The 19,230-nt window shown below is 39.2% G+C and overlaps 1 protein-coding gene and 1 long non-coding RNA gene across 3 annotated transcripts in view; one reads left to right on the forward strand and one right to left on the reverse strand.

Annotated features, from left to right (window-relative positions):
- Positions 1-19,230, forward strand: part of LOC307145408 — a 1,105,317-nt gene that overhangs the window by 871,695 nt on the left and 214,392 nt on the right. The gene's annotated exons all lie outside the window — the stretch shown is intronic.
- LOC307145211 (actin, cytoplasmic 1-like) lies at positions 5,829-15,632 on the reverse strand. Of its 2 annotated transcripts, XM_079848108.1 has the most exons (6): positions 15,553-15,632; positions 8,858-8,982; positions 7,254-7,493; positions 6,524-6,962; positions 6,248-6,429; positions 5,829-6,145 (listed from the first exon to the last, which is right to left on the reverse strand). In XM_079848108.1, exons 2-6 carry the CDS (start codon positions 8,978-8,980, stop codon positions 6,002-6,004), a joined length of 1,128 nt encoding a protein of 375 aa, XP_079704234.1. In that variant the 5' UTR covers positions 8,981-8,982; positions 15,553-15,632; the 3' UTR covers positions 5,829-6,001. The 2 variants fall into 2 exon arrangements, with proteins under 2 accessions (XP_079704234.1, XP_079704235.1); XM_079848109.1 differs by lacking the exon at positions 15,553-15,632 and having other exon boundaries at positions 8,858-8,995.

The raw sequence follows: 19,230 nt of genomic DNA on the forward strand, positions 1-19,230 counted from the left end.
TGAATTGAGACACTGATGAACACCTGATAAGCAGAATCACCGAAGGACAGAGAAACAAGAACAGAAAAAAGAGAAACACAAGAACTACAACTGACTTCCAGCCACAGAGTGTGAAAACAGTTTACAAACCAGTTTACGATTATTTCTTTCCTACATGTACTAAAGTTCTTGTTGAGAATGAACAGATATTTGAATATACATAGAAGTTGCTTCACTCACTTCAACAACATCAAGAAATGTGATGGAGAAGCTCAAAACGACGTTTGCTCGCCACGGGGTCCCAGGGGTCCTAGTTACAGACAATGGCCCTCAGTTCGCAGCATCGGACTTTGCAAAAGACTGTGATTTCCATCATGTAACCAGCAGCAACGGAGAAGCGGAAAGAGCAGTGAGAACTGTTAAAACACTACTGTGTAAAGATGAGGACCCCGCAAAGCACTTGTGGCTTACAGAGCTACGCCATTAGCATCAGGAGCTTCACCTGCTCCACTCCTGATGGGACGGAACATCAGAACTACTCTCCCAGTGAGTCCATCCACACTGAAACCAGCCTGGCCAAACCTCAACACCTTCAAAAGAAAAGACAAAGAGTTGAAGGAAAAACAGACTAAGTGGTACAATAAACGCCACAGAGCACATACAAAACCTGCTCTACAGTCTGGATTAAGAACGTACCAAACCCAGGCAGAGTCATGAGTCCTGCTGATACTCCACGTTCCTACACTGTAGAAGGGCAGTCTGGTAGTTTGAGAAGACACCGTTCCCATCTGAGAGCAGTTCCTTCACAGCCAAGAGAGCTTAGGGACTGTGTTAGAAGCAGGGTGGTCAGACCACCATTAAGACTAAACCTTTAGAGTTTGACTTATTGTTCTGATGAGCTCAGCCATCTTGAAGGACATCTCAATTCTCTAACTGCACCACGAGGAGGCGAGGATCGAGGAGTGAGGAGGCTTACTGAGGAGTCATGAGCGAGGATACACGGGTGTATCCTATGCGGAAGAGTTTTATCAACTAAACGTGATGCACGTATAAATTCTCCTCCCCCTTACATCGGTCACAATCATTTTAATTTATACTTTACCATTGCAGTTTATATAAACCACACATCTCACATATTTCAACAGGGTATCTAGCTTTATTATTATTTATTATGAATTTCTTAAATAACCAAACTTCAACAACATAAGGGCAGGTCCTTTGAGCGCTGCTCATGATGCTGACGCTGTGAAGTGACGATCGAGTGATCAAGTATTCCAATGTATAAAAAAGCTTTTCTTCGATTCCTCCTCCTTTTCTTTCCTTGCAGCCTTCCCTCGCATCCTACAGGGGTGGAGCTGAGACGCGAGGAAAGGAAGCGAGGATGCACAAATAAGAATTGAGAAGCACCCCGGTCTAAATTTGAAAAACCAAATTGACATTTTCTATTATAATTTTTCCGTATTCAATTTACAATCAAATCTAACAATAATTATGAGGATAATGTAAATCAGAGGTCTTTGACTCTGCTCCTAGGAAGCCACTGTTTTCCCCCCTTCCCATTCTGCTTCAGCACACCAGCTTTTGTATCTTCAAGCGATCCTAAAGAGCTTGATTAGCTGCTTAAGGTGTGTTTTATTAGGGTTGGAGCTAAACTCCGCAGGACAGTAGCTCCCCAGGAGCAGGGTTGAAGACCGCAGAATGTAAATTCACTTATGGGGTTGAAAAGAAATGTATGAAAGACCTTTTTTCCCCCAAATGTATACATTTACACACAATCTGAGTTGGGTAGAGTCAGTAAACTGAATAATAGAAGTTAAGATTATGAACATGTGTTGAGGTAAGTTAGCCTGGAAATCCAGACCTAAATCTAAAAGATTAATGGTCTGGCGTCGACTAATGAAAATTGCCCAGCTCGAGGGGCGGCACCAAGCATGCATTTGAAAATCTCACTGCACGCAATTGGATAACACTACAACCAATCACAACAATAAACCCCATACGCTTAGTTACCAGCGGAGCTAACTGGTAGATTACTCTTACCGTATCCGGTCGGCAAAACAGCAAAAACGTCCTTCTTGCAAAGGAACGATTCTAGCACCGTCTTCTGTTCCTGTTTTAGATAAAAAGCCAAGTCTAACTCGTTCATTATAGCAGCCAAAGCCGTTTCAAACAACTGGTGTTCATCCATAGCCATCTTGCAATGTTTATAATGACTTCGACGTCACAGCGCTGTCGTCATCTGTTTAGCTCGCCTCTGGCCCGCCTATATCAGATAACCCGATGTGATTGGTGCAGCTCAGATCGAGGGGCATATTTAATGAGCATTACTCAACACCAGAGTAACTCGCTGAGCAAATTCAACTTGTGCTCTCGCGAGTACTCTGGATTACCAGAGTAGAGGTAAGTTATCCAACATAAGAGAAAATGAAAAATAAGTGCTCTCAGTTCAGGTTTCATTGTCCGTAACTGTATGTCCAATATCAAATTCAAAGAGTCATAACATTCCCTGTATGTTTGACTTCTAATGTGACAGTGGTGTAAAAAAAAAGTTAAAGTTTTGCTAAAAAAAAAAAAAAAAAAAAATCCTTTGTAAACATTTAGGCCTCGCCTGGTTTCACAGGTAGAGCTTAGATTAAGCTAGGATTAGGCCTTAGTTCAATTAGAGCATTCAAATACTTTTTTATAAATGTGCCTTAGACATTACTGGTCTGCATTGAGACAAAACAATGGCAGTGACATGTTAAGATGTCAGTGCAAGTTGCTTTGTTAAAACTGCTCAAACATTCATTTTAGTCCAGAACTAGGCCTAAATCTTGTCTGAAAACAGGGGTTATGGTTAAGACTGCAAACCAGTCTAAAACTGTAAAGCGACTTGAATTTAAAGGGGTCATATAATGCCATTTTTGTACAAGCTAATATGATTCTTTAGGGTCTAAATTAAAAGTTTGTAATATACTTTGATTAAAAATTCTCATTAGTATTGTAGTGAATGGAGTTTTTCATGGTAACTGTTCCAGCAAACTTTTATTTGTTCAATAATTAAATCGGTTATATAAGTCAAAACAAATACTTTAAACATTCTCAATGCAATTTTTATTTTTCTCTGCAACAAGGAAAATGTGTATTTTTATTTATAATTAACATTTTGAGTTTGTTCTGTGAGTGACGTCATTGATAATGGACCGGTCGCGCCTGCTCTCTCAGAACAGCCTGTGACTGGAGAGAGTCAGGTATGTCTGTGCAGTGCTTTTCATTTAAGAGTAAAATATACTGTATAAAGTGATGTTTGAAGTCAATATTTATCATAGAAATGTCATGAAACCGAAACAAGTTGATATATTCACTTTTCTGAGTACAGTTTGATGCATTTTCGGAGTTTTATGAACGCACGTGTTTGTTTGATGTTGCCGCCCGCGCGCCAAACTAGAGTGCGGGTTTTTCCCTGTAAATACATTTCTTGAAATATAATTTTGGTGGATTGAGTCTGTAGAAATGTTGTTTTGTATATTGAATGTCTGTAACTTTAGTTTGGATGCTAGAATGTATGTTTATAGCCATATGTGTGGCCTGTATTAGATGAATTGCAGTTTCTGTAATGGAGGACAGTACTTAATGTGTCTTTTCTCATACATCCTTCAGCTGAGAGAGAGAGTGAACCTGAAGGCGTGTGTGTTAATTGTCTGTCCTCTTGTCAATAAACTGCAGGTATGTTTAACAACAATAAGGGAAAAAAACCACTATACGATCTAACAAATTGAGATATTTTGGCTAAAATCTTAATGTAACAATATGTACTTTTAATGGAATTTTATTTCTTTAATTTGATTTTTGTGAATGTGAATTTCCATAAATAAGACAGAGAAATTGATTGTTGTAAAACAAGACTTTATTGTATAAAACTCAGAACAGCCTGTGACTGGAGAGAGTCAGCTGAGAGAGAGAGTGAACCTGAAGGCGTGTGTGTTAATTGTCTGTCCTCTTGTCAATAAACTGCAGACGTGGTCCACCGAAGCCAGTGGTGTCGTGGGGGTTTTCTTGTGGTGTGAGACGAGATCCGCTACAGTATTTTAAGAAAACACTCATTTCACCTGGTCAAAAACAGCTGTTTTCAGCACGCCGTTTAAGTGCATGTGTCTTTAAATGATAATGAGCTTTGCTCACCCCGCCCCTCTGTTCTGTGGGGCGTTTTGACACAATACATGTGGAGTGTTGCCTTGACAACAGTTGAGGGTATATTTTGAAGAATGGCAGTGGGAGTCTCTGAGGACACATCTGTGCAACCGTATCAATTTGAACCGGAGTCGGACCCGGAACAAAATGACGGCCCCGAAGAATTTCGACAATTAAGGCTCGAACAGGACGTTTCTAAATGGTTGGTTAACGTAATGTCACTTTGATCTATCTTTGTGTGTACTGGCAGGGTAGAGTAGTGAGGTACGAACGCTATGTGTTTACTGATGTATACGTTAGTTCATTGACAGATTTATGTTACAGATAATGGTCATGAAAAAAATGTTTTCGGTAAATGTAGGCTTGTCAGTGATGCGTAACGTTATCTATGCAGTTTTAGGTACAACTGTCAGGGCTGAAGCACTGGCATGAGGTCACGGCAGGAATGTTTCTAACAGTAGTTGAAGGACACCTAAGAATTTTGTATTACAATTCATCTTCATGCAGTTATAACTGTTTTTTTGACATTACTTCTTAATCAGTAACAGACACCGTTATAAACCATCTACAAAAGTAAGCTTAGTGTAGTATTACCACGTTAACTTTAACACCTGCGTTTGTAATAACACAATAACCATAACGCGTTGTTCATTATAAACGTGGGATTATGAATTATATTGAGAACGTCGTACACAGAAAACATGCCGTAATGTACCCTGAGTGTAAACCTTAGCCACATTCATTGTGAAGCGTGCAAGAAATTTGCAAAGATTAATTTAAAGATTAATATAAAGGTTAATAAAACGTTACACTCACTTCTTCTTCTGGAGGTGCAGCAGGAATACGAATAGTTGGTACCGATCCTTTTTTCAGGAGCAGCTTCTTAGCAAAACCAGCTTTATACTGACCCTCGTTTGTAAAGCAGTCTGGTGTGTGAAATGATTCCCCCAAACATGAAAGCATTGCTGTTGATCGTGGGGAATATTTCCTTCGAAAACAAAACTCAGCCACTGCGTCTTCAGCGGTTCGGATTTAGGAACATCAAAATGATGCTGTGTTCGTTATTACACCCAAGAACAGAACACCACAATTGCTTAGACGCCATTCTGCTCCAGCGTATCAACAATGCGGACTATGATGACAGCTCGCTCACGAGCGAGGGCGGGTCTGTGTTGAAACGCTGCTGTCAATTAACAATCATGGGGTGGTGATGGCGCAGTGGATAAGACACATGCCTTTGGTGTGAGAGACCTGGGTTCGAATCCACTGTGAGACACCAATGTGTCCCTGAGCAAGACACTTAACCCCTAGTTGCTCCAGAGGCGTGCGACCTCTGACATGCATAGCAATTGTAAGTCGCTTTGGATAAAAGCGTCAGCTAAATGAATAAATGTAAAATGTAAATGTAAACAATCGTGGGAGGGGCGTCCGACCGTGTGTCGTCACACGGTCGAACAGCTTGATTTGAGACGGGGGAAAACATATAAGGAGATTAAAAAAACACTGGATGGATTTTTATCATTTTATGATGGTTGTGTACAGGCACAGCCAACACACATTTCAGTACTATGAACTTGTAAAAGTGCATATGACCCCTTTAAAGAATAATCTGATATGGTTACTTGTCATGACCTAAATCATGACCTTAAAAGAAATTAATGTGAAATTTAACTGCAAATCCAATGGCTATTGTATTTATTTATTTTTTTAAAAAGCACAGGTTGAAGTCAGACCCAAAAAAACCCCAAGTCATTTCAGTCAGTTTTAAATCAGAGCAATATACTGAAGACAGTAGACACTGTGTGGTTTTACATGTGCACTATTACATGTTTATTTGGGTTTACTTGTCAGTTTAAAGAGAATTTCTGTGGATGATGGATGGGCCGAACTCATTGTACTCCTGCTTGCTGATCCACATATTCTGGAAGGTGGACAGGGAGGCCAAGATGGAGCCACCGATCCAGACGGAGTATTTGCGCTCAGGGGGAGCAATGATCTACAAGAGAAAAGAGATGTTAACCATTGCAAGCAAACCTTAACCATTGCAAGCAAACTTAACTTTTAAGTCTCATCTTTGCATGCATTTAAGGTGCATCACCTTGATCTTAATGGTGGAAGGAGCAAGGGAGGTGATCTCCTTCAGCATACGGTCAGCAATGCCAGGGTACATGGTGGTTCCTCCAGACAGCACTATGTTGGCATACAGCTCCTTACGGATGTCCACGTCACACTTCATGATGGAGTTGAAGGTAGTCTTGTGGATACCGCAAGATTCCATACCTGCATAAAGAAAACAAGTTAGTCATCATAGTAAACCAGTTGATAAAGGGATTGTTAATGCACAACCCATTTTAATGCACAGTGTGAGACTCACCCAGGAAGGATGGCTGGAAGAGAGCCTCAGGGCAACGGAAACGCTCATTTCCAATGGTGATGACCTGCCCGTCAGGCAGCTCGTAGCTCTTCTCCAGGGAGGAAGATGAGGCAGCGGTTCCCATCTCCTGCTCGAAGTCCAGGGCCACATAGCACAGCTTCTCCTTGATGTCACGGACAGTTTCTCTCTCGGCCGTGGTGGTGAAGCAGTAGCCACGCTCGGTCAGGATGTCCTTCAGGTAGTCTGTCAGGTCACGACCAGCCAGATCCAAATGCAGGATGGCATGGCGAAAAGCATTACCCTCATAGATGGGCACGATGTGGGTAACACCATCACCAGAGTCCATCACGACACCAGAAATTCGACCAGAAGGATACAGGGAGAGCACAGCCTGGATGGCCACATACATGGCAGGGGTGTTGAAGGTCTCAAACATGATCTGTAGGAAAGAGCAAAGTTAGAGTTTAATCAAAATAATCCCCTTTAGACACTTCCAAATCCAAAACCTATAAAAGGTTAAGGAAGCAATACTGGGCAGGAAACCTCCCTGGCACACCATGCTGATACGGTTCACACTCAGGACAATGCTAGTAAGAAGTGTTAGAAAAGCTACCACGCAAGAAAGAAAAGGAGGGGGAAGCAAAGATGGTTGAACCTTTTGAACCTCGTAACAGAGTTCATGGGAGAAGCCAAACAGTAGGGGTCATATCAATAAGTCACAAAAACACACCTGTGTCATCTTCTCCCTATTGACTTTGGGATTCAGGGGAGCCTCTGTAAGCAGGACAGGGTGCTCCTCAGGGGCAACACGCAGCTCATTGTTGAAAGTGTGGTGCCAGATCTTCTCCATATCATCCCAGTTGGTCACGATACCGCGCTCAATAGGATAGTTAAGCTTCAGGATAACTCTCTTGCTCTGAGCCTCATCTCCCACATATAAGTCCTTCTGTCCCATGCCAACCATCACTCCCTAGAGAAAGGAAAATTAAAGATTAGGCAACAACAAGTGCAAAGAAAATCAAGTAGTTTATTTTAGTAAATTTCACTTGAAATGTTTACTAGGGCTGGGTATCGATTCAGATTTTACAAATCGATTCGATTTCGATTCTCAAGCTCTCAATTCGATTCGATTTCGATTCTCGATTCGATTTTCGATTTCGATTCTCGATTCGATTTTGATTCTAAATTCGATTTCGATTCCACTCAATGAATAGCCTATATATTTAATACAAATCCTATATTTATAAAAAAAAAAAAAAAAAAAAAAAGTAAAGTGAACATAAGTTTGGAAGTGGTTAATTAGTAAAAAGAAATTAAGAGCTACCAACCTGTATATTAAACATACAATAAATAGACAGGATTTTGATGCAAGATGAAAAATTTATGCTGAAAATTGGACAAGTCAGAACAGTTGCATGCCTTGATCAAACAGGTTAACAATCTTCATATAAACCCATAAAAAAAAAACTTGCATATATTTTATCTGTCTAGGTAGGACATATAGGCCTACAGAAATTGAATAAAGTTATCAAACAGTCGGCGATGCATTAATTCTAAAGTGTATATAGACTAATCCTTATTAAAGTTACAAAAGTTATTTAGTCAAGAGCAGTGAGTGTTTTTATCTGTTCCCTTTGTTCTTTGATTAACTTTAACGACAGAGATAATTAGTGGCTACTGTGTACTGTCCCTTTAAGAGACCAACCGCTGCTAACAGAGACGCGGATCTCACACGCGACTCATCATTCACGTTCATCATAAGACTGCTCTTATGTTATGAAGATACTCGACAAAAAGACATTTTGGCATAATTGTGTGTGTTATTGTTCATTCAAGCACGAAAGAGAACTGTATTCTGGGCTGTCTTGTGCGCACGCACGATATCAGCGCGAGTCTTTCTGTGTGTCACAGGACGTTCACGTCATTGCGTAGGCTTGACATCGCGATTGCGATATGATTAATTGTGCAGCACTAGTTGAGGTTATTTTATGATTAAGATAAAACAAACATAAAATCTCACAGCATTAGCTATAAAATGGAGTTTGCAAGCCTATGAACAGTGGAGGAAAACTAATACTGGCTTTTGGGTAATAGATAAATAAATATGGAAAAAAATCGATTCGTGGCGTTTGAGAATCGATTTTGAATCGACCACATTTTAAAAAACGATTAATCGAAAAATCGATTTTTTTGCCCAGCCCTAATGTTTACCATTAATTCTACATTTGAAATGTTTACCATTAATTCTACATTTATGCATATGACAGTTCACATACAATTTAACATTTTAATAAGAGACTAATGCCCCAATGAAAATAAAATGACTATATATACCGGATGCCGGGGTCGGCCAACAATGGAAGGGAAAACAGCATGAGGAGCATCATCTCCAGCAAAACCGGCTGTGCACGTACTGGAGCCGTTATCAATGACAAGGGCAGCGATTTCCTCATCCATAGCTGTACAAAAAAAGAAAAGTGAAATCGTTAAAATACTGCAATCCTTTAGTTTCTCTTATAGGTGGCGATGATGCTTGAGTAACAGGTGACGACTGTCCAGTAGGTGGCACCAAGGTGCAGGGTTGAAACCAAGCGATTTGAGACAAAGGAAGTGGTCAGGCAGTAAGTTCGATCAGCTCAATGCCGCCGATTCAGACCAACAGACACGACCACTCCCAGTTTCAAAGGCCAAGATATTCACTTTACCTGTACCATGGAGGAAACTACGCCACCAAATCCACATTTAACTGCATTATATGGATCAATTATAAGGCATTTCACACCTAAAGCTTGGATTTAAAGCCCCTCTAGTTACAAAAAGAAGATTTACGGTTAAGTCCTTCCAGCTAAGAAAGCTAGAATTGCTACTGGTTGATACTACTGAAAGATTTAGAGAAGCACACAATATTTGTAACCTTAAAAGTAGAGCTATAAAAATCCACATTAAAGGCACACTATGCAGTTTTCCATTTTTGTCAAACAGTGACCCCTAGAGTCGCTGTGGAGTACTTGTATTTAATGTTACTGTCGTAAATACCACTCACGCAGAGCCGTCTCTGCACTCACGACCTGATCCCCTCCCCCCTGTATACCGGTACCTGTTCAGTAGGATGGAAGCGTCGGACATCGAACAGGCACAGATATAGACTCTGAAGATGTCTACTGAGGTAATGTTTCACGATTTCATACAAATGTGCCAGCTAAAGTTTGCATAAGCACAGTACACATGCCATACGAAACCTGAACCAGAGAAAGGACTACGTGATAAATACACATCACAACACCAGAGTTCAGCTGGTAAACTTGCTTGCGAGGCAAGCTGGGCAATAAAACGCAAAAACATGTAACTTAAAGGTTGTCTAAGCGATCCCGGGAGACGTTTCTTCTTGTTGACATTCGAATTATTGTCAAACAAAACGGAGGCTGGCTAGACCCTCCCTCCTCCTCATCCCGTCTCCTCCCTCCTCCCCTCCCTTCCGACATAAAGGAAAGTCAAAATAGTCACTACAAAGTTAAGTTTTACTGATACTTCATTCAATGTGTAATGTCGCCAAGTTAGATAAATGCTTTTATATATTGCAGAACAGAATGCAGAAAAAGAGAAAAATTATCTTAAAATCGTTTTGCCACCTGAGGTTATAAATAGCTCCCATACAAGGACGCAATGATAGCAAGATAACGTTAGCTTCGCGTTTCCCAGTGAGCATAAACAACGGCGGCGTTGTAAACCAATTTAGTCAAAGTTGTCAATAGCCTATAAATGAACATTCAAATTCACGACAAACCGTGGATGAAAACAACCCTTAACTTACACAAATTGTCGCCCTAACGTTACTGTGAATTTGCTTGATCGCTGCTAGAAACATAATGTAGGCTACATGTTGTATTCACCAAAGTTAACGCTGACTGCATAAATCTAGCTAATTACATCCTTGTGTTGGTTTGGCGAACATGAACGTCAGTTTAGAAAGAAAAGTGGATTTAACGTTACCTGTTCTGCAAAAACAGAGCAACTGAATGTCGGATAGTAGCTAATCCCTTCTGCCGGCGGAGGTCTCGCCACATTTCAAAGGTTTTTCCGATGTAAATTCGGGACTTCGCGCGTTCCTTATCCTTGTCCCTCTTGCAAGTTGTTCTGTTCATCGGAACGTCGTCTCTTTGGTCGTGTGTCGGCCATAATTCAAACTTCCCTCTTAGTCCAGGCAAAGTAACTCATTTTGGAGCCAAAAATAGAATAAATTGTAAAAGAATTTTTTTCAGCATAGATCATTTCTATGAGGTGTCCAGAACAACATACTAAAAGTCCTAAGAAATCCTAGTTGAGGAAATATGTTAAATTCTCATCAATCCGAGATGTGTGCCAATAAGGCCAGGCAACAATACACCCCCAATGGGGCTATTTTTTTCCTTTACTCCTATCAAAATGAAACTTTACACAATGAAAGTACCCATGAAAAGTAAATTTTTTTGTATTACAAGTTTCTTTGAAAATGAATTTAAATATGCAAATGAGCTATACACTAATCGAATATAGGCTACGTACCAGCATTTAGGCTTAATTTTTTCCTTTACTCCTACCGCAAAAAAAAACTTTACACAATGAAAGTCTACAAGAAAAGTAAACCATTTTGTATTAGAAGTTTCTTTGAAAATGAATTTGAATATGCAAATGAGCAATATACTAATCGAATATGTCCAGAATACACCCTAATGGACTTATTTTTTCCTTTACTCCTATCACAATCAAACCTCACACAGTGAAAGTATACATGAAAAGTAACATTTTTGTTTTACAAGTTTCTTTGAAAAATCTATTTTAAATATGCAAATGAGCTCAACACTAGGCCTAATTGACTTACTGTATGGCCAAGATACCATAAAGTCACAAGTAGAAAAAACAGGGGCCAAATAACTAACACATTCATGTCCATTCAGTAAATTAACCTATGCATAAACACGATAAATTTAAAGGATTTGTTCACCCCAAAATGAAAACGATAGGTCATTTAAAAAAATTTTTTTTATAATTTGTAGACTTTTTAACTTCAATAGTTCGGATTGAGCTGATCAACAAACGGACAGGGAACTACGTTATCACGTTGAAAGGTCAAGCCGGCGCCGGCCGAAGTACCGCCCCACTGTTTACAATGCGACCGTACATAGGAGCAGGGCTGCCAACTCTCACGCATTGAGCGTGAGAGTCATGCAATTGACACTTTTCACACGCTCTCACGCCACACATCCATTTTCTCACGCACAGAAAAATTGCGGAGCAAAGAGGTACTACTAGAACAATTATGTCACATAACGTTACATTTACCTCAGGAAAGCCATTTAATGACCATAGCATGTTAACTGAATAGAAAAAATAGCTAGAGAGGAGATTTTGCTGAGCACTATATTACATATTTATTATATTTTTACTTATGTCATTAAATAATTGTTATTATAACAAAAACTGCATTATATTTAATTTAATTTGGTATTTTTAACCTTTAATAATACCAGCAGATTGGGCCCTCTATGTTTACAGCATTAGGTGAGATACTTTTTTTAAATAAAATTTAAAATAAATATGTATACAAATTAGTCAATATTGAATCAAAATCGGAATCAAATCACAAGAATGGAATTGAAATCTTAATTTTTGTCAAGCAATAATAAAAACTGTATCCTACCAGTCATTGTACAATGTAAACATTGTAACATGTTGTCACTAAACTTCATAAAATTCTATTTAGTTACTAAATGTTTTGACAATCTCAATTACACTTATTGTGATGCAATATTTGTTTTTACATTATATTGACCTTAAAGGTAGGGTAGGTAGGATTTTCTAAAAAACTTTTTTTCAAATTTGTTTAAACTGTCTTTATATACCAATACATAATTAAAATGTAAGTGCTCTGAAAAAGAGAGTATAAAAATCGAGTGACTGTAGACCTTTTAATCTGCAATAAACACAGCTCATTGTTTCCATCCGGGACGAAACAATTGATTGGTTTGGGCGACTGTCACTCTCTCGCAACCATGGCAACCACCCCTGTTACAAGATCTGCCCATATGCGTGCACCCGACACCGTTTGATTTGAGGAGTGAAGAGAGGCGCGGAAAGAAAGAGCATTCAAAATTCAAAGCACCTGCATATGCAGTCAGCGAAGGCAAACCAGGCAAAAAAAGAAAGACAGTACTAGAAAAGGCAATGAACAAAAAGCATTTGGATAAACAAAGAAATCAAACAAGAGTAAATATCGGCGTGGCTTTCCAGCGATGGCGAGAACTGAGGGACCTAAAGGGGATGAAAAGTGACGCCTTGTGTGTCGTACACACTGTGTTGTGTGTGTGTGTGTGTTATATTATTTTGTGTCTGCAATACAGTTGTGAGAAGGAGTTGTTTGAGTGTATGTTACTCTGTTTATCTGTAAACAAGACATTATAAAACTGTGGTGATGTAACTTAGTTGTTGTTGATTTGTATCAACCAGTATCCAGTATCGATATGCTAGCTTGATAGTGAGTAGGCTACTAAAAGCCATCTTATTTGTTTATATTCATAGTGATAAAGTTAGGTATTTTATTACATGTGATTCTGACATGATGTCACTGCATGCACTGCGCTCGTTCCTCTCCACTCGTCTCAGGTAAATAAATGCGTCTTCCAGCTGAGCCTGAGCGTTTGGCGTCGCGCGTTCATGTGTTTTGGGGGTGTGGCTTTGGAAGGAGCCCAGAAGGGAGGGGGTGGAGTGAATGGAAATAATGAGCTGTGTTTACAACAGTCGTGAGAGGTCTAAAGACACTCGATTTTTATACTCTCTTTTTCAGATTACTTGCATTTTAATTATGTATTGGTATATAAAGACAGTTTAAACAAATTTGGAATGTTTTTTTTTTTTTTTTAATCCTACCTACCCTACCTTTAAGAATTAATTGCACAATCTTGCCTCCAGTTACTTTCTAAATTCTTTTTTTTCCTTTTGGCGAACAAGCCTTACCTAATGACATTCCCACACAGATAACATAAGAAGAAAGTTAGAATAGCCATTTTAGTCATTAGTAACATGGTGAGATTAAATTTTGGGCTGGTAGATTTACAAATGATTGGTATTGTTGGTAAGATTACAGGCAGAAGTCATTCTTACCAACTAAACGATTCACTCTCACACAGAAGACTGATAGACACACTTTCCAGACATTCCAGCTCTTTACAATAATTTTGCCAGACACCAAAACTGCTTCTCTTTTTGTAGTTAGCAAATATTTCAGACCAGGCAGGCCACACATCAGACTTCTACCATTTGTAAAGTAGCTTTGCAGTGTTATGAGAAGCTAGCAACAGCAATATCTACTTAGTTAAAGAAAAACAAAAAAAATCTAAAATAAAATAAAAAACACCAGAAAGAACCCTCCCCTGTTGTTGCTAGCTTGTCGTGGTGGGGAGGCTTGTGTGCCTCCGTGACCCTGAAGACTATACCGGCGGGGGTTATACCACTGGCAGGCACTACCAAGCCAGGCAGTTTTCAGGTTAGAGGCCAGTCTAAAAGGAGCATTGCCATCACCCATTGGCAGTAGTATGATTGGATGAATATTGGGCTGATGTATTTGTCATAATGGTGTTTCTGCCTATATGCAAATTAGGACATATTCAATAGGTGTGGCCCTCATGTGCATATTCTAATTCATTTCAAAAGAAACTTGTAATACAAAAAATGTTACTTTTCATGGGTACTTTCATTGTGTAAAGTTTCATTTTGTTAGGAGTAAAGGAAAAAAATAGCCCCATTGGGGTGTATTGTTGCCTGGCCTTATTGGCACACATCTCGGATTGATGAGAATTTAACATATTTCCTCAACTAGGATTTCTTAGGACTTTTAGTATGTTGTTCTGGACACCTCATAGAAAAGATCTATGCTGAAAAAAATTCTTTTACAATTAGTCTGTCGTAAAACACTATTTTGCCTGGACTATCTTCATCTCTCTCCTCCACACACCCACCTCATGTGCACGCGCACTAACCCCGCAAACGCGCAAACCCCACCCTCCAACACTTCTTGTCGGTTATTGGCTGGAGCTCTGTTTGTTATGTTTCGTGGTGCGGGTGAGCACAGTTTGTTTTTGTTGCCGTTTGTGGAGCCTGTGGTGTCTACAGAGACCGTGTTTTTTTACAGTGTGTTCAGGGGACAGGCAGCTAGCGGATAGTGAGGAGATGTTTGCTGTATGTGACAAAAAATGTTTTGGCCTGACATCGCTTAGACAACCTTTAAGAGAAACGAGTGTTTGTTATCAAGTCTGCTGACAGCTGCTAATCGATAGTTAGCTAGACATATGTGGAAATTAGTGGACTGGTCTTATTATCAACTATGGATGAATGAACAACTTCGTAAAAAATGACATACAACAAGCAAGCGCAACAACATACACCATAGAACGCAAGCAAGTTTACGAATAAGAGATTTACTTACTAGTCCATCAAGAACGCCAGGTCAGCATCACTGTTGCATCCTTTGCTGCTTTTTAGCTCTCGCCAACGAGTGAAAGCCTGACCGAGTGGGCCTCTTGTGTCTCACTTACTCGTTTTCTTTTCCTTGACTCTTCCGATCGTGTTTTCTTCGTCGACTCTGCCATGATTCACGTATGAAACGCGTGCTAGTGTCTTCCATAGAGGCTGCTTCATGTGTTGTTGATGTATGTGACGTCGTGCCGTAAAGCAAGCCGTGATTCTCACGTGATTTGGCGGGGCGCCACCTCTCACCTGCATTGCTGGTTTTGCCAGCGGTTGATTCGTGATTCGCCCTACTACGAGTTCGTTTACCGTCGAAATGATTTCAAAGCTGTTATATTAAGGTACAAATCTTGCATAGTGTGCTTTTAAAATTACACGTTTACTCAAACTGCATTCACAATTAAAACTCAAATCACATACCAATATGAATTGAATATGCGTAACTTAAACAATTAAAAAAAATAAACCTCCAACCAGCGACATTACTGACACTATCATGATACCAAATACCGTTATAAATGCATTCTCACCTGTGTATTAGTAGGTTATTGTGAACAAAGGGGATGAAGCTCTTCTCAGCGTGCACTGAAAACTAACAATACTCTACCACAAGCACACACACAATTATAAGATTTAGCCGGGCACAGGTCTGTAAGGCTGGAAAAACTGGAAGAACTGGAAGAGCTACTGAGAGAAACGAAATTAAAATTAGACATTGGACATTAAAGGACAAGTTCGGTATTTTACACTTAAAGCCCTGTTTACAGATCGTTTCTGATGAAATAGAACGGTTAAGATTAAAATTTGGACACATGCTGCTGTCCCGAGAATTTTAGGTTTCTTTCGCTTCTCCCCCCCACCTACAGAATGGCTGCTTATGGGCACTGGAACAGTCCTTCCTAAAAACGCATTAAACTTTCGTTTACAAAGACGTGAAACTCACGGTGGTCAGGGGTGTTCACTGATATGCTCACACAAAAATCGCTGCAAATGATGCTTTCCAACAGGTTTTATCGTAGTTTTTGTCAAACACGCACAAAAAAAAACTTGGACAAAAACTACGATAAAACCTGTTGGAAAGCATCATTTGCAGCGATTTTTGTGTGAGCATATCAGTGAACACCCCTGACCACTCTGTGAGTTTCACATCTTTGTAAACGAACGTTTAATGCGTTTTTGCCTTTAACATTAAAGTTAGCATCACCATTTGAAACGCAAAGTCTCACCTCAACACATCTCTCCCCCTCTTCCCCCACTCCCCGTCTCTCAAGCTGAGATCGCATGAAATTAAACCAAAAATTCATATGGTCTAATGTGAACAATTATCATACAGTATTACACATGTTTGGTATCATTTGAAATGTCTCAGTGCGACTGGTACAAGTGTCTCATTCCCAAATAAGTAAAACAAAAGGGAATAAGGTTTTTAAGAGTTTAGAGATAGCTGGCACACAAAGGAAGGTGGTATCTAGACAAATGGCCTCATACCCCCAAAAGGTGTGAACACTGAATGCAAATTACCATTGTTAGCACATGTTTCCATGTGAAAGAGGTTCTGTCTATATAATGGAATGCAGCAGGGGATTCGGGGCATTTTCTGTACTTCAGATTAGCCTGTGTATTTCTTAATGTTGGGTTTGCATCTCTTCTCTTTATTCCAGAGCATTTGATGTTTTGTATCTATTATTTTTGATTTGATAATGAAATTGGCACGATACATTTACCTGACATAATAAATTGTTACATTTGATTATTCTAACTGACTTTGACATTATTTTCATTAAAGAGTTAAAAAGAAGTCAAACATTTGCTCACATTTAATGATGCACAGATATCATTAAAACCTTTTCATTTATGGAGTCAGATGAAATAACGAGAAAATACATATGAGAAAATGTATTGCATTTAATAAAAAATATTTTGCCTCGAGAGAAGACAGTAACACGTAAAGACTTTCCGTGCTGGTCGGATGCCAGCTTTGGGCCAATCGAGTGCGAGCTTACAGGTCCTATAATAAATCTGCAGTTTAGATCGCGTGGGAGGTCTGAATCCATATTCAGCGGCTTAAAGGTGAAGTTCAGCTCATGCGGATATCCCATCTGGCTTCCAGTAGACGCTGCGCTTATGGCTATTACAGTGGCAAATGCCGTGGATGGTCCAAAACTCACACTCACACAAGTCATAGCACTTTACCAATGCTTCACAAACACAAAAGTGGCCTTGTTTTTAGCTTGGTATAGTATAGAGGGAATAACACAAATCAGGCCTTGTATCCATCAACACACCAAAGAAGAAACTGTCTTCAGGAAAAAAGAAATTTCCACTGTCACATTTTTATTAAACTAAAAAAATATTTAAATACAGCAAAAAAAGAAAAAAAAGAAAGAAAAAGTTTATATATTTTTTTCAGTTGTAAAAACAGTATAATACACAGTAGTATTTGTTGTTTATGCTGATTTTAACTTCTAAAATAATAATAATAATACTGTCTGTCTGGACAGGATTCAAATAATGGGATTTTTTTTTCTTACACAAAAATGTCACAATAAAAAAAATCCTAATGGTGCTAAAACATGATTCACTTTCTGTATGCAAAATTTTATTCACTTTTGTCCCTTCTGATTTGGGGAACATTATAATTACACACTGCCATTTTTAATGAGTAACTAATAGGGGTGTAACGATACCCCTCATGTCATGATTTGATATATTTCATATACAGGTGCTGGTCATAAAATTAGAATATCATCAAAAAGTTGATTTATTTCAGTAATTCCGTTAAAAAAATTAAACTTGTATTTTATATTTACTCATTACATGCAAAGTGAGATATCTCAAGCCTTTATTTGTTATAATTTTGATGATTATGGCTTACAGCTTATGAAAACCACAAAATCAAAATCTCAGAAAATTAGAATATTACATGAAATCACACAGTAATTACACAGTAATCCCATGGTCATTGAACCAGGTTTTGGTTCTTTTAGCAGTGTGGGCCGGTGCAAATCCTGCTGGAGAATGAAGGAAGCATGAAATGCTCTGAAAATGTCCTGGTAGACGGCTGCGTTGACTCTGGATTTAATAAAGCACAGTGGACCAAAGTCCTCTTTTCTGATGAGAGCAAATGTTGCATCTCATTTGGAAACCAAGGTCCCAGAGTCTGGAGGAAGAATGGAGAGGCACACAATCCAAGATGCTTGAAGTCCAGTGTGAAGTTTCCACAGTCTGTGTTGGTTTGGGGAGCCATGTCATCGGCTGGTGTTGGTCCACTGTGCTGTCCACTCAACGCAGCCGTCTACCAGGACATTTCCAGAGCGCTTCATGCTTCCTTCAGCAGACAAACTTTATGGAGATGCTGACTTCATTTTCCAGCAGGATTTGCACCGGCCCACACTGCCAAAATAACCAAAATCTGGTTCAATGACCATGGTATCACTGTGTAATTACTGTGTGACTTCATGTAATATTCTAATTTTCTGAGATTTTGATTTTGTGGTTTTCACAAGCTGTAAGCCATAATCATCAACATTATAACAAATAAAGGCTTGAGATATCTCACTTTGCATGTAATGAGTCTATATAATATACAAGTTTCACTTTTTTAACGGAATTACTGAAATAAATCAACTTTTTGATGATATTCTAATTTTATGACCAGCACCTGTAGATTTGACATAGGCTATTCATGATTCTGAAGCTGAAAATGCAGAATTATTTTAGATGAATATGCTTGCACTCTTTCACTGACTAGATTTATTTAAAATAATGTAGGACACTTTTTACTGGTAACAGACATTTGACATTATCAGGACGCACACATATTCCCCACATATTTTTACCGTAAAACCATAGGCGTAATTTGCGGTTGGGACGGGTGGGACATGTCCCTACCACTTTTTGCTAAGGTCGAATTGTCCCCACCACTTTTGAAACATCTCACGGCACGAATGTACCAATACAAATAAATAAAACATCTCCAGTTAACTAGCAGAGCATTCATTTCGTTCGTTTGTTAAATAAGAGGCGATCTAGTGCTGAAATGTGTTGTTTTTGAAATAAAGTGATCAAAGTGCTTGTTGCCGCTGCGATCAGTGGCGCGGATACTGTGTTCTCTTGTGGCTCGCGTACACGCCGCACTGTCTTCACTCGGACGCGTGCTTCAATCCGTTGTGGAGACTCTCTATTCGTTCTGGTGAAATTACAATACA

Source organism: Squalius cephalus (genome assembly GCF_949319135.1).
Source record: "Squalius cephalus genome assembly, chromosome: 18".
Taxonomy (NCBI): Eukaryota; Metazoa; Chordata; class Actinopteri; order Cypriniformes; family Leuciscidae; genus Squalius; species Squalius cephalus.

Coding starts and splice junctions, on each gene's coding strand:
- LOC307145211 (XM_079848108.1), bottom strand. CDS start 8,980: ATGGATGAGGAAATCGCTGCCCTTGTCATTGATAACGGCTCCAGTACG. Junction 6,963..7,253: donor ATAGGGAGAAGATGACACAG/GTGTGTTTTTGT, acceptor TCTTTCCTACAG/ATCATGTTTGAGACCTTCAA. Junction 6,430..6,523: donor CTTCCAGCCATCCTTCCTGG/GTGAGTCTCACA, acceptor TTCTTTATGCAG/GTATGGAATCTTGCGGTATC.